This window comes from Vulpes lagopus, chromosome 2, assembly GCF_018345385.1.
Source record: "Vulpes lagopus strain Blue_001 chromosome 2, ASM1834538v1, whole genome shotgun sequence".
Lineage (NCBI taxonomy): Eukaryota > Metazoa > Chordata > Mammalia > Carnivora > Canidae > Vulpes > Vulpes lagopus.
In genome coordinates this window covers 94,586,007-94,609,261 of record NC_054825.1, presented here as the reverse complement: position 1 = coordinate 94,609,261, position 23,255 = coordinate 94,586,007, and the positions used below count along the sequence as shown (strand labels likewise).

At 35.3% G+C, this 23,255-nt stretch overlaps 1 protein-coding gene across 3 annotated transcripts in view; it reads right to left on the bottom strand.

The window, feature by feature from the left end:
• The window catches only part of GRM1 (glutamate metabotropic receptor 1), a 387,183-nt gene that overhangs the window by 92,485 nt on the left and 271,443 nt on the right, over positions 1–23,255 (bottom strand). For all 3 annotated transcript variants that reach the window (XM_041735611.1, XM_041735625.1, XM_041735617.1), the window contains exon 3: positions 10,746–10,981. In XM_041735611.1, the coding sequence (XP_041591545.1) occupies positions 10,746–10,981 (236 nt within the window). The remainder of the gene's footprint in view (positions 1–10,745; positions 10,982–23,255) is intronic.

Sequence of the window (23,255 nt, the reverse complement as noted above, 5' to 3'; positions counted from 1 at the left end):
CTATGTGACCGTACCCCTAACTTGTTCACATCACTGTAGAGTCTAAAACTTATGCTCTCATGACTTAAGCTTATCTATAAAGTGAAAAAGTCACTAATGGTTTTAAGGACTCAAAGGCCAGGACTGATTTCCTTTATTGTGTAAAGGTTTTAAAATGAGGAAGCCTAAGTTTTATAATAAGAATTTTTAAAACAAAAATAATTTTAATTCCAAGAAAATGTAATCTGATAACACAGTAAAGAAATCACAGAAGTTTAAGTTTTTAAAAATTATAAAGCTGGGAAAATATTCCACCTCAGTGATAATAAAATACAAATTAATATGACACTAGTTTTCACATATTATTCTAGGAATTTTAAAAAGCATAATTCCTGTAAATAGTGTGCAAGGGAACTTTGAACAATCCTGTAGAGAGGCTGGAGTAGAGAATGAGGGGTTCTTAGCCATTTGCTACATGACAAGGTCTTCTTACTTTCTGAACATATAGACTTGTGAAAGTGTCACTAAAAGAACATAGTTAAGCATAGCTGAGAACATTTTATTCCTAGGAGATGATGTAAATTAATTTCTTAAAAAGGGGGAAATAATAAGCCTAAAATCTTCAAAGACCTTTGTACTATGCCATAGGAATTTCTGCACACTTGGGTTTTCTTGTAAGAACTGTATGTGTTCTGAAGCAGTAATGTTGACCTATCATGTCCCACATGAGAAAGGAAATTCTAAAACTGCTCTTGAGTGTCAATTATTGTAGGTTAAACATGAAAGGTGGAAACCTTAAGTAGAGAGTGGTTTGCTATGTCCGATGAGAAATAAATCCCTTTGTTTTTGTCTTTCCTAAAATGGGAATAAGTTCCATTTCCAAAGCCTCTAAATAAAGAAGTCTTTACTAGCAGAAGCATGAAAAGTCAGTACTGTAGTACCTAATTATTATTTAATCTTACCATAAAAGAAAGGCATTTTTGTTGATAAGCCCTTTTGGCTGATGTCTCTCAGCCTTGGAGTTCTGAAACTTTCATTTACTGACTTAATAAAAATTTCCTACAATTCATTTAGCCCCGATAAAGAAGGGAATTTCTTTTTATCTTTGGCAAAAAATTTCCATGCATTTTGACAAAGTAATTTTGCCAATTAAAGGTTTGAGTTCAAGACCAAAAACTCAAAACATATATGCACATGTACCTTGAATAAATAGCTCCAGTGTGAATTCTGATTTCATACTTTCATAGATTGTATTACTACCCATAAACATTAGATACCTTAGGATGGATTATGTGTCTTCTCTCCATTGATATTTGGCTGAGCCATAGGACTGGCTTACTGAGGCAAGGAGGTAGGCATATTAAATATGCAGAGATAAAAATGAAATTAACTCTCATTTCCAACTCTTAAAAAATAACTGAGAAGATGTTTATGCTACAAAGAACAAATGAAAACTCAGTTTCATGGCAATGACCAAATCAAAATTCTTATTTTTGTGATAAAGTCTCTGAAGTAATTAACCTGGCACCCATAAATCTTTTAAATCAAGACAACTGCTAAGAGAGAAGAGACTAAGACTCTAGTTAGGCTCTAGCTCTAAGATACAGCAAGAGTCCTGGAGAATGTTTGACATCTTGATGCATATATGTGGGAGAAAGATGAAAATCATTTATACTGGGCAAATTTTAAGAGCTGGACAAAAAATATCTGTAAGAATACATACAATGTATTTTATGTGGCTTTACAGAAAGTTGAAGTGTCCAAGAAATTAGTTCTTTGTTTCTCTGTGGTAAAAGCATAGTGTTTGGGGTGTAGAAGAACAATCCCAGCAATGGAAAACTAAAAAACAAGGATTAGGGAAATGGAAGGTCTTCCTGCATACAGATATCATTCTGGTCAACATGAGGCACATGTACTCAATGGTCTAGATTGTGTTTCATAGAAACACAGTGAAATTGAGTGTTTAAATATGTTCCTAAAGAGCTATATCCTTTTCTCATCGCAGCTGTTAATAGATGTAGTTCTGCTACAAAAGAGCTACAGAAATTACTATCAGAAAGGACTTAGAGAAGCTAATCCCTCACTCTGTCTAAACATTTACTGTGGCGGACCTGTTAGTCCATATAGATGCCCACATCTTAAAGCCTGGAAACTGTGGATAAGTTAGAATATATGGCAAAAAGGACTTTGCAGATGTGATTCAATTTCCATTGAGATGGGAAGATTATCTTTGGTTATCTGGATGGGACTAATTTAATCAGAAGTCTTTAAAAAATAGAGAATCTTCCCTAGCTTTGGTCAGAGAGATATGTGACTATAGAAATAGGGTCCGAGAGATGCAACGGTGTTGCTGGCTTTGAATAAGGAGGGAGGGAGCCACTAACCAAAGAATGTGGGTGGTCTCTAGAAATTAGAAAGAAAGCAAGACATAGCCTCTTCCTTAGAATCTTCCTAAAGTTAATGCATTTCTGCTGACATCTGATGATTTTCGCCCAATGAGACCCTTGTTTGAGTTCCAGCCTATGGAACTGTACAATAATAAATTTAGGTTGTTTTAAGGCACTGACTTTATGGTAATTTGTTATGGCAGCAATAGAAAATTAATATAGTAATTGCCCAATCTGGACACAGAGAAACATAGTATATAGTCATGATTTGTTGATTTTGGAATGCTAATGCTTTAAACAGCCCACCAATAAATAAAACAAATGGAAGAAACTGATTCAACATTAGAAATTACTAAATTCTCATTAGCTATTGCAGCTGCCACAGTCACAGCCAAAACCTTGGCAAGCTCTCAACTTGAACAGTGATAGATGATTACAAATTTTAAAAATTAAAAAAAAAAAGAGCTAAAAGGCTTGTAAATTTTAAGTATGGATTTCTTTCTAGCCTTAACGCAAGTGCTTGGCTTTATTTCAGAGATTCTGATTTAATTGGTATGGTGTGAGACCCAACTTGGTACCATGAAATACCTTTTTCTTTTTTCCAAACAAAACTTGCTTTGTCTTATTAAGTCACTTCTGTTAACATAAATTGGAGTGCCTTTTCAACGGCTTTCATGATGACTTTAACAAGCCAGAATTGAGAATCACTACTCTAAGGGACAAGATTCTTCTTCATATCATCTTAGGGTCTGGGCTATTAACTTAGCCACATGGATTAGATAATAGTATTCAGTTGATTACAGTATTAGACCAGAACTATTTGAGGTAAATCCCTATGTATTCAATTTATTGATATTTCTAGCAAATTTTAATACTAGTCTCATGTAGTACCCATGAATGCCCATCAAACTTCTATAAGGATTTGTGGTCACGACCTCCAGAGAAAGGTCAATTAGTAAATAAATAGAGTGGCCATATAGAATTATGACAGGACATTGACATAGGCACAGGTGATTATGATAGCAATTTTAACACTATTTCACACAAATCTTTGGTGTGAGGTTTGAAAAGCAGCTCCTGGATATGAAGTATAATACCCAAGTGTACTACAGAGGCCTAGAAACAGGACCTAGAATAAATGTAACTGGTAGGCTGATCACATAGGGCCATGCCACCCTACTCATCAGAGCACAAATATATACTATAACTTGGGGTATGAGGTTAGTAAAAACAAAACAAAACAAAACAAAAAGCAGGCACCAGAGAATTCATCTCCAGAGAACACACTGAGGAAGTTTTTCAGAGACATAGTAACCTACATTTCACAGCATCTAAAAAAGAATCAGGTTTAGTAGCTATTATGACCCAAAACTTGGTTCACTTTAACTATTACCTCCATATAGCAGAAATTCATGAAGAAGTTCGAAAGTCATACTGATTAGTAAATTCTAACAAACCACTTATCTTTTGTGTTTGATTCCTTTACGATGCAGTTTTCCCAATTATATATCTCCATAACGAAGAGGACCAAAAAATAAATAAAGAAGTTAAGCATACACCTCCCACAAGATCCAGGCACTCCACAGCTAAGACTTGCCCTAAAATGAAAGAAAGCATATGTCTGTACAAAGATTGTACATGGATGTTCTTAGCTTGGTTTGTAATAACCCAATATTGGGAACAACCCAAATGCCCATTACCAGGTAAATGGATAAACAAATTGTGTTATGCCTAGATAATGGGATACCACTCAGCAATTTTAAAAAATGAACTGTTGATACATGCAATACAATGATGAATCTCAACATAACTGAGCTGAATGAAAGAATGGAGACAGAAAAGAGTGCACAATATACAATTTCATTCATACTAAAGAGTAGGGGGTCCCTGGGTGGCTCAATTGGTTAAGCCAGGATTCTTGATCTCAACAAAGGGCATGGTCTCAGGGGTGTGGGATCAAGCCCCAAGTCAGGCTCTGGGCTCAGCACAGAGTTTGCTTGTCCCTCTTTCTCCGCTCTCTCTTTCTCTGTCCCTCAAATAAATAAAGAAAATCCTTTAGAAAAACAGGAGTAGAAACTGCAAATAAACTATTGTGACAGAAAATTGTATGTGAATAGGAGAGAGAAGAGGTTTGGGGAATGGTGAGAGGGAAGAGTTTTCAGTAAGACACAAAGGAATTTTGGGAGTGATATAGTCTTTATCTTGACTGTGGTGATGACTTCATGGGCATACACAAGTCAAAATTTATCAAATTATTCATTTTAAATACATGCAGTTTTCCATATGTCAATTATACCTCAATAAAAATATAAAAATACAGGAAAAAGACTAACTTGGCTATACCCCAAGTATGTTTAATCTACCATCATGAAAAGACTGTAACTTCTTTTGTTTGTATGGTTCTTATGGTTGCTGAAATTATGACTTTACTTTATGTGAGTTTTCCCAGGAGCAAACACGCATAAGAAATGAAATGCAAAACTGTTTTACTGGTGAGAAGCATTACAACATATATGATATAGAGTAACCCATATGTAACCATTTGGGAATATCTAAACATATACTAGCACTTTACATCAAGGTGAGCTCTTTATTAAGATTTTAATCATTAAAAATACCCATTTTCAAATTTATTCAGAAGTTAGGCTGGACCACAGGAGGATGCATTCAACTTTGGAAATATATGAATTGTTTAATAGGGAGAAATTGATCTAATTGAAGGATTTATTAATAAATTAAACTAAATTCTAGTAATAACAGCTATATAAACCTTAGGCCATTCTCTAGGTAACTAGTTTACATAGAGAAAAATTCACTAGCATATCCAATATTACATAATTGTAAATTAGATGTTTCTATTAAAAGATTAAATAGTAACTGATCACTGTTAACAATAAGTGTTGGAGGTCTCAAAAAATTTCCATTTTTATACCTTAAAGTCCATATCTGCTTGATGCTAAAAATTATTCAAACCTTTTAGGAGGGTTTGAATCAAGATGAATATAAAGTAAAAGTGTGAAAAACTTATGTCTCTCCATCAATCTTTATGTCTTTTGAATGATAGAACACTTTTCTATAAATCCATTCAATTATTAAAATGACATGGAAGAAGAAACTATACTGAACTTTAGTAGGTGAGTAAAGACATACCTGGCCTTTGTAAGAATGAGTCTGCCCTATTTGCGTGGGAAGCTTTGTGGGAATCACCAAGCAAAGGGAAAACTTTGGCTCATAACATATTTCATCTGTTATAGTTTGGATATTCAATAAGCTGATCATGCTGGAAACACTAGCTTGTGAATTAGACCCAAATAACCATAGAAACAAACTTTCATTTATGGTATTAGAAAATTAGAAAGTAGGGGCACCTGGGTGGCTCAGTCAGCTAAGCATCCACTCTTAAAAAAAATTAGAATGCAGTACTGTACAATAAAATTCTCTATAATAGAATTTTTCTGCACCTGTGCTATGCAAGATGTAGTTACTAGCCACTTACAGCTGTTGACAAATGAAATATGGCTAGTGAGACTGAGAAAATAAGTGTTTAATTTCATTTCCTTTTAATTAATGTACTTTAAATATAAAAAATATACATGGTTAGTGACTACCACAGTGACAGGTCATGTCAAAAGCATTAAAAGTTAAGCAGACCAAGACTATCCTTATAGTATATTATTTTCAGAGCTTCATCTATGTGTGATAATTAATGAGGTATTCTGAGAAATTATGATATCCAGAAGTGATACAAGGTCAGTTCACTTTCATTCATTCAACCAAAACATGCTACGACTGAATGTTTGTGTTCCCTCCAAATTCATATCTTTGAACTCTGATCCCCAATGTGATGATGATATTTGGAGATAGGGTTTGGAAAGTAATCAGATGTTGAGGGTGGAGCTTTCATGATGGAATTAGTGCCTTTAGGAGCGCTTGCTTCTTTTCTTCTTTTCTCTTTTCCCTTCTTTTCTCCATCATGTGAGAAAAGGTTCATAGGAGAAGGCTCTCACTAGAACCCTACCATGCAGGCACCCTGAATTTAGATGTTTTAGCCTCTAGAACTGTGAAAAATAAATATTTGTTGTTTAAGCCACTCAGTCTATGGTAATTTGTTATGGCATCCCAAACTGACCAAAGCAACATCCAAAGCTATTGAAACATATTTCCATTAAGCAAGTCCTACCAGGACTGTGTGAGAACCTATGATTGTTTTGTTTTGAGGATGTTTGTTTGGCTCAGCTATACTGCACCCCATTTGTTAGCACTTCCAGAATTCTAAAGTAGAATAGTTTTACTGCCTTGGATCAAGGGGTTTTAAATCTCCTTGACTGAAGAATCTTTAAAAATGTTTGGCTTTGTTCAAGAGACAAAGGGAACAATATCGTATCATTCCTCCTGAAGGGAGAAAAGAGTGAGAATTCTAGCACTGGGTTGAGAAATTATGTTCCCTAAATTAAATCAATTATTGTTCCATGTGTGATCATGGATTGTAGGGCTATAGAGACCCTTTAGTCAGTTATCAATTACCACAATAATGCGGTATAACAAACCACCCCAAAGTTTAGTGGCTTAAAACAACAAGTATTTATTTAGTTCACGAATCTGGGAGCCAACTAGGTAGGAAGTTCTGCTGCTTTGGGTTGGACATGACTCAACTCAGCTAAGCTCACTCATGTGTCAAGTGTCAGCTAGTATATTGGCCCAAGACTGATTTATCCAATATTACCACAACTAAGAGGTCATCCTATTTCTGCTCCAGGTTCTCTCTCATATTCTAGAAGGCTTATTCAGGCTTATATATCTAGCTGAGGAAGGATATCCTTTCCCCATACACAGGTACTATTGCTCCAGCTTGGAGACCACCATTCACAATTTTTAGATTGTTACTAATTTTCATAATATATTTGCCTCATTATTAAGTTTCATTGGAAGATATTCCCTTCAAGAAATGGTATGGGAAAGTTGAAGAGCCACACACAAAAGAAAAAAATTAGACCACTTATTTACACTATACATTTAAAAAAAAAAAACTCGAAATGGATTAAAGACTTGAACATAAGACCTGAAACCATAAAATTCCTAAAAGAAAGTCTTGGCAATGTTTTTTTGGATTTTGAAATCAAAAGCAAAAATAAATAAGAGGGACTACATTAAATTAAAAAGCTTCTGCACAGCAAAGGAAACTATCAACAAAATGAAAAGTCAATATACTGAATAAGAGAAAATATTTACAAGTTTTAGCTGATAAGAGGTTAATATCCAAGATATATAAAGAACTCACACAACTCAATAACATAAGAAAAAAATGGTGAAAAAAAAAAGGGCAGGGGATCTGAATAGACATTTTTCCCAAAAAGACATATAAATGGCTAACAAAGTACATGAAAAGATGTTCAATATCACTCATCAGGGAAATACAAATCAAAATTGCAATGAGATATCACCTCATGTCTGTTCGAATGTCTATCCTCAAAAAACAAAATATAAGTGTTGCTGAGGATGTGGAAAAAAGGGGACCCTTGTACACTGTTGATGGGAATAGATGGGAATAGTATGGAGGTTTTTTCCAAGAAATTAACAATACAACTATCATATGATACAACAATTCCACTTCTGAGTATTTATCCTGAGGAAACAAAAACACTAACTTGAAAAAATATATGCATTCTAATGTTCATCGCAGCTACTTACAATAGCCAGGACATGGGAGCAACCTAAGTGTCCCTCAGTGGATAAATGGGTAAAGAAAAAATATGAGAGACCTGGATGGCTCAGTCACTTGAGCATTCAGCTCTCGGCTTCAGCTCAGGTCATGATCTTGGGGGTCATGGGATTGAGCCCTACATGAGGCTGTATACTCAGTGCAGAGTCTACTGGAGATACTCTCTTCCTCCCTCTTCGCACACCCCATATTCACTTGCTCTCTCTTAAATAAATAAAATATATAAAAAATATGTAAATATATAATAAATTATTTATATAAAATATAGTTTATATTATATATCATATATAATTTATATAATATACAATAAATAAATATATTTTATAAATATATTATATATATTTATTATATATCATTTATAAATATATATTTTATGTTATATATATCATGTATACAACATAGGAGAACCTAAATGTATAAAGAAATATTAACAGATCTAAAAAGAGAAGGGCGCCTGGGTGGCACAGTCCTTTTTAAGCATCTGCCATCAGCTCAAGTCATGGTCTCAAGGTCCTGGGATGAGGTGAGCCCTGCTGCCTGAGGCTCCCTGATCAGAGAAGAGACTCCTTCTCCTCCCTCTGCCCCTCCCTCTTGCTCATGCTCTTTCTCTTTTTCAAATAAATAAATAAAATCTCTTTAAAAAAAAGTTAGGCTTTGATGTTTCAGTCAGTACCATCTCCAATCCCTTGATATACCCAACTAATTAAGCAGTTATGTAGACTTTATGTGAAATACTTTTTAATTATCCACATGATTCTCAAATTATTCAGCCTAGGCTCAGAAATCTTAATATTTAAACTGACAATCTAGTGTATGTAAACTCTCTATTTAAATACTGACGTCTGAGATTAAGCCCAATAAGGTTTCTGTGGAAACTAACCGCAGTCTCAAAACTTTCCAAAACACCAAAATGATCCAATTACAATGGGTAAAAGTAGTGATGGAAAGAGCAGCTATCAATAGTATGGAAGGGTTTGTTCAACTTCCTCACATTAATTTTCATAAATGTGTCTGCATATTCGTTAGAAGACTGTGAAATTTATTTGCTATTCAAGGATCTCTACTAGTTAAAAATGATACATAAATGAAGGTTTAGTCATTCTTCAATAACACTGAAGCCAATTTCATAGAAATGCAGACATTAAAACTGAAGAGAAAGGTAAATTTACATGAATGTATACACACATAAATAACATAAACATTGCTGAAGATAAAGAGAAAATTCTAGGATTCCTGCAGCAGAAAAGATAAAATTCTAGGATTCCTGAAGCAGAAAAGATTAATAAAGTTCATGAAGTAGTTCCAAATAGAAAAGTTAAATAAGCCTTTGGTATTCCTTAGAACTAAGAACAAAGGAAAATATTTGCTAATCTTGACTCCAGAATGAAATGCAAACATAAACATGTTTATTAAAGGTTGTAATCACATAAGAAGCTCTTAAAAATAGCTCTGAGAATCAAGCATAATATAAGAACAATTCATGAATGTGCTTTTTTTTTCTACTATGAATGTTAACCAAGTTCAGATTTTAACCTTGACATTGGCATGCACTGTGACAACTGGAAACCCAAAATGATTTTCAAAACCGACATGGCTACAGGATTCTAAATTTGTTTTGAAAGCTTAGGTCACAAGATATTTTCTTGGAAATCCTTGCAAAAAGGCATCTAAGTATATTTAATAAGTAGTATTCTAAATTTTATTAATAAAACACAATGACCAAGTGACATTTATAGCTGCATCACTAATTAATAGACATCTCAAAATTAACCCATCTGAAATCTAGCTCCTGATCCTTTCTGCTTTTCCTGGAGTCTTTCCCAGTTCAGTCAATGGTGACACCATCTTTAATGCCTGTCCATCATGCTGTGTTATCAACCCAGTATAGACAACTGGCTTTGAATGACACTGTAGTAGACCAAATGTGCATTAAGCAATACTGAAAAAGGACAGTGGACAGCAATGTCTCTATGCAGTACTGATAATACTCATAAAAATTAACTATTTAAGAAGTCTGTTAAGAAGTACAGTAGTTCCTGGGAAGGCAGAAAAGGACATCCAATGGAGTTCACCAAACCCTGAAAGACTTGGAACAATGTGCTGTACTTTCCTGTCATGCCTTCAGTGAGCAGAGCATGGGAATTATCTGTCTACCAGGAAATGTCACTCCTATTTACAGATGAGAGTGCAGAGTTTCTAGCCACGTATGTCTACATACACCCATGTTAGTAGTGTGGCCCTGGATAATATTATCTCATCTTCTCCAGACATATATTGACATGAGTTATAAAGAAGAAAAAGGTATCAAACCAATGCTGCTTCCTTATGTCTGTGGCTAACATTTCCTAAGCAGGCTTGCAATAAAATCTCTTCCATCTGGCCTGAATACTAGATACCTGAATTCTCAGTTTGCTTTTCTTTGACCTACATTATTTCTTCTCACAACTTGCTCCACCAGAGACCAAAGCAGTTTTTCCAGAATATAGAAACATGAATCCTTGGGGTAATACGTACACTCTCCTTATTCTAGCTATCTTATAAATTAAGATGGTAACTTAGTCTTTGGAACTCCAGCCTTGACACCTTCCACTCTTATTCAACAAGTTGCAATGGGGCTAGAGTTGTAACTTCTGAGTTGTTATTTTGTGAATGTGAATTACCTGTGCAGATTCTTTTAAAGTTGGGATTTTCCAGAAGATGTCCTGGTAGGCGGCACTGGAACCGATGTTGCCAGAACTCAGGAAACCAGGGATTCCTCGTATTAGTGTCCAGCCTCAGCTTCAGGAAATAATCATCAAATGACCGGACCTCCGGAGATTGCAGCTTTATTGTGATTCCCCCGTTGGCTTCCACCTCATAACCTTCAATGACTTCATCTCTGTCTGCCCATCCATCACTAAAAAAAGTTCAGGGATTGGGGTGGGGAGAGAGAAAGACAAAGGTTTCACAAATACATCTCAGCATTATGCATAAATGAAGCATTCAGCAAGGCTGAAAGTCTATTTTAAATCAGAACTGCTGGTTTATCAATGACTTTTTTGGTGGGGAGTAGTAAATTCTGAAATCATAAAGTCCTGTCTGTTTTTCACAATAGTGAAAGTGATGATGAAGATCATGTTAGTAGCAATGACAAGAACTAATATTTATTGAGCATTTACGAGGCATCAGATTCTGTACTATTTACTTTTACTCAGTCAGATGTTCACCAACTAACTGAAGTCCCAGTGGATCCAGGATATGGATCCAGGCAGTCTGGCTCCCAAACTCTGTGTTCTTTAGGCCACAAAACCCATCAGCTACTGTCCAAATCAGAATAAAATAAAACCCATGCACTCAGGGCTTCACAATAAGAGCTCAGCAAGATTTCAAGGCTGCACCAAGATCATTATATGAGCTACATTTAAGGAGTAGAAATTGATTTACCTCAGAAGCATGACAACCACAGATTTTGCTCCTGGACATTGTTCAAAATTGCATTGCCTAGAAGTGATCAGATGCTTCCCCCTCAGTGTTATTTCAAAATAACAGCATTAAAAGAAAACAATCCCACTACCCAAAACAAAAATAATCCTGCTCACTAAAAGGAAGTTAACTGGTGTTTTATTCAGTGAGTTTTTAATTTGGTCACCTTCTAGAACATAACATATTGTTCATGAGTGATGTAGTTCCAATTTAATTCAAGTATACATATGAGCAGAGCCAAACCTCTTGTGAGTGTCTGTGATCTCTTCCCAAGCAGATGCCAAAGAAAAACTGCAGTGGATAAAGTTAAACAGGCAAAAAAGACTTTATTCAAGATTATTCCAATAGGCCAGAGGCACTGAACTCCACTCTGCTGAAACAAAAGTTGGGGAGATTTAAGTGCTGATATGAGCTAGTGAGCAAGTGCTAGAGGACACTGAGGGGAGCTTGGTCAGTGTGGTTAGACCTCTATGTTTAATAATTGTCATTTATCTAAGTTAGGTTCCTACCTTCCCACAGAAACTGGGAGACAGGGGTTTGCTATCATTCTTGATGTCTACATTTCAAAGGGATGGCGTCCAGGTCCCTGAGAAAGGAATTTCTCTGCTGTAAAACTGGCAAGAGGCTAAGTGAAATTTTAGACCTCCAAAGGAAAAAGAAAGAATTTATAACATTTTTTTTGAATTAAAAGCTCTAAGAAGAGGGAAGTCAAAGGGCCCATAGTCAGGAAGATACTTGTCTAAAGTTGAGTCAAACTGAAGAGAGTATTAAGATTGTTTTGGTCAAGAGTTAGATTTATTTATACCCACAGAGTCATACCCTGTAGTTTCTGGAACATAACTCTGCCAGAGAAAGTGTTTTATCACTTGCTTCTCACAGAGCAGGGACCTGGGCCAAATATATATGACTGACCACAGTTAACTCCTTGTTACCTGAGATCAGTTGGGGTAAATATGTCCTCTGCTTAGTTGAGTTAACTGATCCAGTTCTGTTCCAGAATCTTCCCAGTGAATCACACAAGAGCTGTCTTTTCAATAGACCAAAGGTTGTAGAAGGTACAGCTAACTTAACATAATCCAGAACTAAAGGGACCTTAAGGCCTTGTGTGGTCTAGCCAGCCAGATCAGAGAATGTCTATACCTTCCTAATCCATTGGAATAGAGATTTTACAACTTGCACAGATCTTTCCTAAGCCTCCCATTTCCTTCCTTTGTCCTTCCTTCCTTCCTTCCTTCCCTCCTTCCTTCCTTCCTTCCCTCCTTCCTTCCTTCCTTCCTTCCTTCCTTCCTTCCTTCCTTCCTTCCTTCCTTCCTTCATCTTTCCTCCTTTTCACTTACCTAGATGTTCTGTTATGCTGAAGATTCAATTGAGAATGAGACACACTATCCTCTGCCCTTAGTGTTAAAGACTTGTGGGGAAAATAGAGACTAAACAAGAATTACAAACAGTGTAAAAGTAAAGAAGGAAAAGTGACCAGTACTATGGGGAGGAGGGGCTTGGGATCTTAATTTAGGTGTGTATGTATGTATGTATATAAGTGTGGGTAGGGAGAAAGTAATTAAGCATGACTATCCTAAGAAAGTTATGTCTGAGCTGAGACCTAAAGCACGTGTGGGCATTAGTCAGTTGAAGAGATGGGGAGGGTCTGATATAAAAGATTTCTGTTAGGTTATTTAATATACAGGAAAGAGTATGGTCCATTCAAAGAATTTGGAGAGTCAGTATAGTGGGAGCATAGAAGGAAATATAGCAGGAGACAGAAGTGTGGGGATAAATCTCAGTTTAGTAACTGTTAGCCAAAGGACTGCAGGAAGTCCTCAGTGTTGTAAACCCATTACATAATAAGGCCACGGAGATCTGCCCCCTGGTGGTTAATGACCTGACTCTAACAAGTCCCACTCTACTCATCACTGGATATGATGGCCAGTCAAACTGATTTATAAAAAGAAGACAACCTCATTTATCTCCTACATGCTCAGTCTACTTAGAAAAGCTTGAACTAGTTTAACTATTTAGATTTATTCACATTATATCATAACTACATTCATAGCAATTTGAAGACCTGAACTATACGGTCAAGGATAAAAATAAAACCAGTTAGGCTTTCAAGAAATTCTGCTTATGACTATACATTTAAAATCAAAATGACTTATAATTTGAAGAAAAAAAATTCCTTTTTGATGTAAAATTAAACTTGAAGTGTGTTTCTCTCCCAAGATTTAATATTATGCGAAACTTTTCTGTGTGTGAATATATTGTCTGAATAAGAACAAATTTTTAAGTGTATGCAATGAGCCTTCTATACTGTTTATTTGCATTTCTTTTTTTTTAAAATCATTCCCAGATTATAGAAGCAAGTATCATGTATCAGCACTAGAAGCAGAGTAAGTGCGACCTACTGTCCTTTTGCCCTCCAACACAGAGGAGCACTTCATGGGAGTAAACTTGAATATAGACCATTTGAAGTCATATGGTTTAGTGGAGCACAGCCTTACATCTCCTTTGCCATTAGTTAAAGCCCTTACCCCTCACCATAGATGATTTCATTCCAGAAATTAGAGTGTTAAATACAAGAAGTCATGAAATCAAGGAAAACCAGGATGTGACAGGAAAAAATATTCAACTAGGATTGGTTGGTGAATACTTTTGAAGTGTTAATTGCCTGACTTTTGTATGAGATCTCAAATCTATCACAGGTAAGGTGTTTGGGAATGCTAAGAAAAAGTTGCTGAAAGACATCCATAAAACAATCCTTGGTTTTTATATATTTAATCATTCTGTCTACAGACCACTTGCCAAATGTATTTACAGAGAATTTTAAAGGATTTTTACTGTTCAGTTGTGTTGGATTTTTTTTTTAATAAAGATATTGTTTTGGTGAATTCTCTGTGAAGCACACTTGAAAACAGGGAGGCATCAGTTCTCCTCATACCTGGTTTAGGAATTAACTTTTGTTATTGTTGTTGATAGTGGTAGTGATAGTGTGGACTATGCCACCAGAGATGACCTGCAGGTTCCTACTCACCCCAGGTGTCTGCAGTGAATCCTGCTATGCTGGGCGCTGACACAGCCTCCAGCAGCTTCTGCTGCCCCAACTGCTCCCTAATGATAAGTTCCTTTTCCTATCTGGGGTCTGAAAATAAAACTTCAGAATGTGGATAAACAAGACGAACATCTAACAGACAGCTACGTCTTTAAATATTCCTCACAAAGTACAAGAATCCTTGTTCCTTGTCCCCCTCAACATTTTTATACAGCAGTTCTTTCACAAGGCTATTCTCTTCCCAAAAATCATTGTTCTAGTGCCTGTGAAATTCCACAATCCCAACCTGAATAATAATAATAAGATTTCTTCCACTGAATAAATTCTGATGGAAACAATAGGAAAATATTGTTTCTAATTCTACCAATTATAACTGAACAGAAGCTGTCTGAGTGTCACTTCTGTATTATATAAATTAAAATCATTTAGTAAGCAGATTTATAGTGAAAAACAAATGCAACAGTATTCATTTAAAAAATTATTTAAACACATTTTAGAAAAACATATTTATATTCAATTAAAATAATTACAAACTAGGGAGTAAAGCAATCTGATTTGTGTTGACCATAAGTAACTGTGTGTACCTGATAATAAAGCTGTCATTCTTTAAAAATATTCCAGAGATTACCATATAGCCAAGAAAATGAGAAAAGGATAATAAAAAATATTTTCAAAAACGTTTGTAAACAAGCACAGAATTCTGTAAGGACAATGCTAACGACACTTATCAAGGTTGAAGAAATGAAACGTGATGCAATTTAAATCAAGTGATGTCAATTGTGGGAAATTTTAGGGTGGCAATGGTAGCTTTTTTCAATAAGAATTCAGACTGGCTTTATCCATTCAACATTGATTCACTAAGAATCCTGTACGAGTGAGGCATTTTGCTTACTGCTGCAGATGCATTGCTAAGCAGTACAGGCAAGGCCCCTGCTCTTCAGGCAATCACACTGGTGCAGAGTGCCAGCCACTGAATACACAATAGCCACAGGGAGTTGTACCAGCTGATAGGAAAGGAAGGTGGGCTATAGAAACACGGAGAAGGTGCAGAGTTCTGGCAAGGGAGGTTTTGCCCAGAAAGAAGTAACCTTTAAGATGAGGCTTAAAGGATGAGTTGAAGTTACACAGTAAAGAGGGAAGTAGAAGAAGGACCAGCTCAAGAGAGTACAAAGCATCAAACAGCAAGGTGTTCAGTTTGCTTAGAGTGTGCCAGGTAAAGAATGATAGGTCAAGCCAGTGAGATCTAGAACAACCTGAACATTCTTGTTAAAGGTTTTGGATTTCGTTTTTATGGTGGTGAGAAACCACCCAGATTTTAAACAGGGGTATGACATAAGTTTGTTTTTAAAAAGATCATTCTAGAAACTAGTTAGAGTGTAGGTACTTGTGAAGGTTCTTTGCCTCTAGAATTCTCAAAAACTCTGGAAACACAAACATAAACAGGAGCACACACAATACACAAATAAGCACAGGCTAATAACATTGTAATATGAAGGCACAGTGGAGGTGTTGATGGACCAGGAATTGGGGTAGTCATCACAATTAGTTTATATTTAATTTTTAAATTAGCTGCTATGAACCCACAACAAATGTAAAACTGACACAAAATGTAGGTATTTTTTTATCTAATTGTGTAGTATAGGCACTTAGAGGTCCTTCAGCTCACTGAAAAACAGGAGAGAGGATGAAGGAGTATCTTCACCTTTGGTTGTCCTGTACTGTTAGAATTAGAACTCAAACAGAAGCCTTACTTCCAGCCTTACGGTATTTCGGTAGAAAAGTGACTGAGGTGGAAGAGGGAAGGGGATAGTGTCAAAAGGTAAAACAGCAAGAATGAAGGGAACTATCAAGAAGTTGAAAATTCATGTAAAAGATCCAGGTCAGATCAATAATTCTTATTTTCCATCTTTTGCTCACCCCTTTCCTCCAACTCATCCCTCTCATTCTGAGCCTGAATCATTTGTCACCTGGAGACTCGTGACTATCCTCCTCTCCTAGCAGAAATGTAGGGCAAAGATGATAAACATGGCACACAACCATGCAAATGCGGAAGCCATGTCCTAAAACCTCCATACAAACCAATTTTTCATGTATCAAAGACAATTTTAAGCCAGTGTGAAAGAAGAGTGGGCCAATGAGGGAATTACTGTGGACAAAGTGGGTCTTTATCTTCCTTCAAATTCCACTACTAAGGTAGTGCCCCATTTTGTCTCTCCTTCAACTAATCCTGAGAGACAATATGAACTAGGAATTGGTTACTTAAACTTTCTAAGCCTCTGTTTCTCCACCTATTTATTGGGAGTGGAAATGGTGTCAACCTCTTAGATCATGTGAGAATTAAATTATATGATCCATGTGAAATACTTAGCACAAGATGAAATCTTACTAGATGTTAACAGTTCTTTATCACCAGTCTATTCATGATCCAAGCTATGTCTGAGCTATATCTACATAGGAGAAAGATTTCTCTGTGAAAGCACTACTCAAGGTGGTCCAAAGATTGGTATACATTCTTAAAACTGTTGCCAGTCTAAGACAGTAAGACAAAGACTGAGACTAAGCACTTAGAAAAATCTATAGCAGTTAGACATTGTTGCAAGATCTGAAAACATGATAGGTAGACTCAGGTCATTGCATAAGGTGTAAACACCTTATTTTACAATTTATATGGTAAACTGCGTGTAGCTCAAGCTGTATGCATACCATATGCAGTAGAACCATGTGACAGTGTGACAATTCAAGGTTGCTTTGCCAACTGTAACCCAAAAGTATACAAATATCCAGTATATATATTGCATTTATTTATAATATATACATTTATTTTTATAGATTTGTTTTTATAATCATTTTGAATTTTAGTCAAGCCTATTTTATAATCTATCTTGTAAGATTAATTTCTAAATTAGAGAAATAAAATTCTTATTATTTAACTCCAATTATATGCCACGCAAGCATCACTGAATATTTATTTATTTATTTATTTATTTATTTATTTATTTATTTTACAAGAAAAGGTATACAATCTGCTGAATGTGGTAACAGTAGTATTTGAATGTGGACAGTGGAAATGATTCCATAGAAACAAGGGCAAAAAGAGTTCTGACGAAATTTACCTGAAAATATGTTAGCTCATATACTGATTTTGATTTTTATTTCCAATTGATGGTGAGGTGCTAAAACCATAATGTATTATTTATGGAGTTGTTTTACCTAATGAATTTGTGAAATCATCAAAATTTACTAATCACGTATACATAAAACATTTAAAAATTCAATTTAAAACCAAATAATTTTTTGAAATAAAAAATATTAAATTAAAAAGCCAATAGAGGGGCAGCCCAGGTGGCTCAGCGATTTGGCGCCGCCTTCAGCCTAGGGCCTGATCCTGGAGACCCGGGATCGAGTCCCACATCAGGCTCCCTGTATGGAGCCAGCTTCTCCCTCTGCCTGTGTCTCTGCCTCTCTCTCTCTCTCTCTCTCTCTCTCTCTCATGAATAAGTAAATAAATAAATATTTTTTTAAAAAAGCCAATAGATGTATATGTTCAATATTTTACATAAAATATTAGTGTTTCATGGGTTTTTAGGAAGTGGCATTTGGGCTTGCTAAAACTAAAATACACATACAGTTGCTAAGACATTAGTGAATGACTGCATCAAAGATATTTGCTTAGAAATGTTTGCTGATTCTGGTAAAGAAAATAGCTTAAGTTTTACTTTCCGATGCATCATAGCTCAATGATTTCTGAAACTGTCTAATGATATGGAAAACCAATTCATTGAATAAATGAAGCTGGCAAAGCATTCTTTTATTGTAACTTGACAAATGTGCAGATAAATTCTTATGTAGCAGTTCTTTTAGTATGTGTGCAATTTGAAAATGAAGATTTAAAGGAAGAAAGCTCTGCTCTTATTTAAATTCTCTTTTAGCTTCAATGCTGAGAAGCACAACTAGCTCTAGATATGATAAAATTATGAAGAATTACTTTGTAAAAAACATGTGGTTGGCAGTTCGTGTTTTGCATTAGGGAAGGTTCTGATGCTGCAATTGCCAAAAGGCAAACATTTTGGAGTAGCTACCCAGTAGCTTATTAGACAATGTAACTCAATGCAATGCTTTCTTCATGGAGAGGGTCTTGATTTTTTTTTCTTCAATCGGCTGAAGTAAACAACAATTAATGACAGTACAAATTTCAAGTTATGTAAGAACAAATGCGCGGAGGTGGCTTTCACTGGTCCGTCAGAATGGATCATTACTATTTTTTCCAAATGCTGTGTTCTGTGACTTAACACTTAGACTGAAATTATTCATGATGGGGATACCTACTTCAAGAAAGTCAGTAAATGTTACAAATTAGGGCTTCTGATTTATGGGCTTTTTTCCCCACACAGACCATTGTGATAATATGGAACCTGGCCATAAACAGTTATTATTGGTATTGAGCGGCAAAGTTATGTCAAGACTGAACTATAGAACAAACTTGGTGTTTCTCAGGACAAGAAATCAGTTTCGTCTCAATATTTAAACATAATCAATAGAAAAGTCTGATTTGCTCTACTGACTGATATCTTTGCTATATTTAATGATCTTGTATTTCCCGATGAGCAGGAATTTTCCTTTTTGAAAGGAAAATTTTTTCCTTTTTGAAAATAGGAGCTAAAATCAAAGAGCAAAATTAAAAGAAACTTTGAAGAACAAGTTTTTTTTATAGATTGCTGTATAACAATTTTAATTTAAAAATAATTGTCAACAAGTAGAAAATGATCTCAGTATTATCATCTGCAAAGTGTTGTCAGCAAATACTTTATGAATTGAATTCCCTTGGTCTCCTTGGGCTGCCATAATAAAGGACAACAGACTAGTGGCTTAAACAACGAAACTTATATTCTCATAGTTCTAGAGAACTGAGGTCCAAAACTAAGGTTCTGATTCAGTTTCTAGTGAGAGTTCTCTTCCTTCCTTGCAAACTCTGTCCTCACATGGCCTTTCCTCAGTGCATATGTACACTGTGTGAGAAAGGCAGAACAAGCTCTCTGGTGGTTTTATTTATTTATTTATTTATTTATTTATTTATTTATTCTTATAAGGATACTAGTTCTATTAGATCAGGGTCTTACCCTCATGACCACATTTAACCTTAATTATCTTTCTAAAGGCCCTATCTCCCAATAGAGTCACGTTGGAAGTTAGAGCTTTAAGATGAATTTTGACGGGACAGGATTCAGTCCACAGCAGATGGAATTTTATTAAATTGGTCATTCATTTAAAAAAATCTTCATATAAGAAATTAGTGGATCCAGAATTTTTTATTTCATCAAAGGATAATTTAAATTGAACTAAAAGTTATGGGATAAATTATTGAAACTAGCTAGTGATTAAAGATTAAAGATGACTTTTGAAAATAGAGTATCACTCCCTTCACTTGGGATAAAAAACTTTAAATGAATACCCCAAACTCACTGAAATTGCTATAAAATGTTTCTTCCATTTCCATCAGCAGACCTCTGTGAGGCTGATTATTCTACTAGGAATGTTATGAAAATTAAATAAGGAGGAGTACATATTCACATATTATGCAAGTGTGATTGTTAACCTAAACCAGGTTAATTTAATAAACTCATTTATCATATTAAATTTTAAATATTTATATGCATGGTGTCTGTTCAAAGTATATATACAGGCATTTATTTAACATGGCAAACTTCTACTTCAGTTACGACTTTTTTTTTTAAGTAGGCTCTACACCTAGTATGGACCCCAACATGGGGCTTCAACTAATGACCTGAGATCAAGACCTGAGCTGAGATCAAGAGTTAGACAATCAACTGAGCCACCCAGGCACTCCTACTTAAAATTTTTTATTTACAATTACTGAACATCTAAAAGTTATGAGTATAATAGTAATTTTCTCTACTAATCAACTAGGCACACACTTTCAATGGACAATAAGTACTGTTTTGATAATTCTCTTTTGTTTTGCTTATTTTTATTATAGTTACTGAAATAAGATTTTATGTCTGTTAAATCTAATAATACAACTTTAGACTTGCATTCTGCATGTCTTTATGTTGTATTTGACTTCCTAGCAATTTTTCTTAATTGTATTTTACCAAAGTACAATTCTTAATTAGATTGGACTTGAAGAAGAACAACAACAACAACAACAAGGAGGAGGAGGAGGAGGAGGAGGAGAAGATAGAGACTTCGAGAAACACTGTTTAGAAGATGTTAAGGTAAAATTGTTAGAAGTTGTTAATGTAACATGCTAGTTCAACAGTGCAAAAAGGGTCACCTCAAAACTCCATCTTGATGATCTTGTCCACCACGTAGAGACTTTTCATTTTGTTGGGAAGGTTGTGATGGCTTCAAAAATTTTACAGATCTAAATTACCAATCTTTGCTCGTTTTAAATCCTTGGTTGTTTTGTTGCTACAGAACCTTTATTTTTTCATGTCGCTATGCCAACCAAGTGAGAGGTTGCTGCTTCTCCCATAATTGTTAAGAGCCAATTAAAGGAATGCAAGAGACCCATTAAAAAAAAAAAAGAAAAGAGTGCAATAAAGGGCCAGAATAATTTTGATTAAACCATAAATCAGATCCTGGCATTTCTTTGCTTAAAATCCAACAATGCCTTTCCTTCTCACCCAAAGCCTTTCAATGAGTACCTCCAAAGACCTTACATACTCTGAGCCTCATTATTTCTCTCATATCTACTATTCCAACCTTTGCCTTGCACCAGACACACTGGCTGCCCTACAATTCCTCAATGAACAAGGATGTCTTGGCCATAGGATTTTTGCACTGGCTATTCTCTCTGCCTGAAATTCTGGAATTCTCTTCACTTGGGTATTTTAATGGCTCACTCTTTCATTTCCTTCATGTCTGCCCAAATATCACATTTTCAGAGCTCTTTCTCTATTTAAAATTGTGTCCCTTCTCTCTATTATTTTTTTCTTTTTTAGAAATAATCAGGTTTATTTTATTTTATTTTATTTTATTTTATTTTATTTATTCATGAGCAACACAGAGAGAAAGGCAGAGACACAGGCAGAGGGAGAAGCAGGCTCCATGCAGGGAGCCCAACGTGGGACTCGATGCCGGTCTCCAGGATCACACCCCGGGCTGCAGGCGGCGCCAAACCACTGCACCACCGGGGCTGCCCTCTATTCTTTTTTCTCATTGAAACTTATCACTAGGGCACCTGGGTGGCTCCGTGGCTGAGTGTCTGCCTTTGGCTCAGGTCATGATCCTGGGGTTCTGGGATTAAGTCGCACATCAGGCTCCCCACAGGGAGCCTGTTTCTCCCTCTGCTATGTCTTTGTTCCTCTCTTTGTGTCTCTCATGAATAAATAAATAAATCTTTAAAAATAATAAATAAATAAATAAATAAATAAATAAATAAACGTATCACTACCTGACATACCATATAAACTTATTTTCTTTTTTATCCCTCTAGTATATGGAAGCTCCACATAGGCAAAGAGGTTTTTTATCTTTTTTGTTCCCTTATGTAACCCCAGCATTTATAACAGTTGTTGGCTCATAGTAGGTACTTATTATATATTTGTTAAATGAACTGATGAATTAATGGATAAAAATCTGTGAACCATAGATTTGTATTTGTATTCAAGAATTCATAGAAAATACCATAACAGTGATAGGCTGGAGTGGCTCATATCAGCTGGTAAGAATCTATTATTAGCATCTTTTCCCAGTTTTGTATAAAGTAATTTCATGTCAGAAGGTTGAAACTTGCCATAGTGAGAGTATTTACTTCATAAGTATATTAGAGTTTTTAACAAAGTATCAAAACAAAAAGAGTCACTGAAATTTATTAATTAACTGAAATTTATTCTCTCATAGGTTTAGAGGCTATAAGTCTGAAATCATGGTGCCAGCAGGACAATGCTCCCCCTGAGACTCTTGTGGATCCTTCCTTGACTCTTCTGAGCTTCTGATGGTAACCATCCATCCACAGCATTCCTTAGCTTGCAGCTGCATTGCCCCCATCTCTGCCTCTGTGGTCACATAGTGTCTGTGCCTCTGTGTCTCTTCTACCCTTAAAAGGACATCAGTCATATTGGATTAAAGGTCTGCCCTACTTCAGTATAACTTCATCTTAATTAATTACACTGGGAATAATTCTATTTCCAAATAAGGCCACATTTTGAGGTGCTGGGGAGTAAGAAAAATGAGCAAACACTAGAAATCAAGGGTTTATTGTTCTGCTTTGTTTCATATTTTAAGAGAGTCAGTTGTTAAACATTTACAGCATACCACTAACTAGCACATGCTGTGACACTTTCTCTGATTTTCAGGATTAGTTGTGAACTCTGACCTAGATTGTAAACTCTGTTAGATTAGCTAAAGGTGATTTAAATGATTGTTGTTTAGTTCTAAAATATATATAGTAGAAATAAAAAGATATTATTTTTTAATAAACAGTTTATGAAAGCTATGGTTATATAGTTTATACATTTGGATCATTTTATATCTCAAGAACCCAGATACTTACATGCTAAGGAGCATTAAAAAATATAAAACACCCAGAAACTGACCAAAACAGTTTTAGCCTAACACATACTATTAATTTTAAAAAGAAGATTTATAGTTTATGCCTGCAGTTATTCGAATTTGGAAACAATAATTATAGCTTTTGCATTAG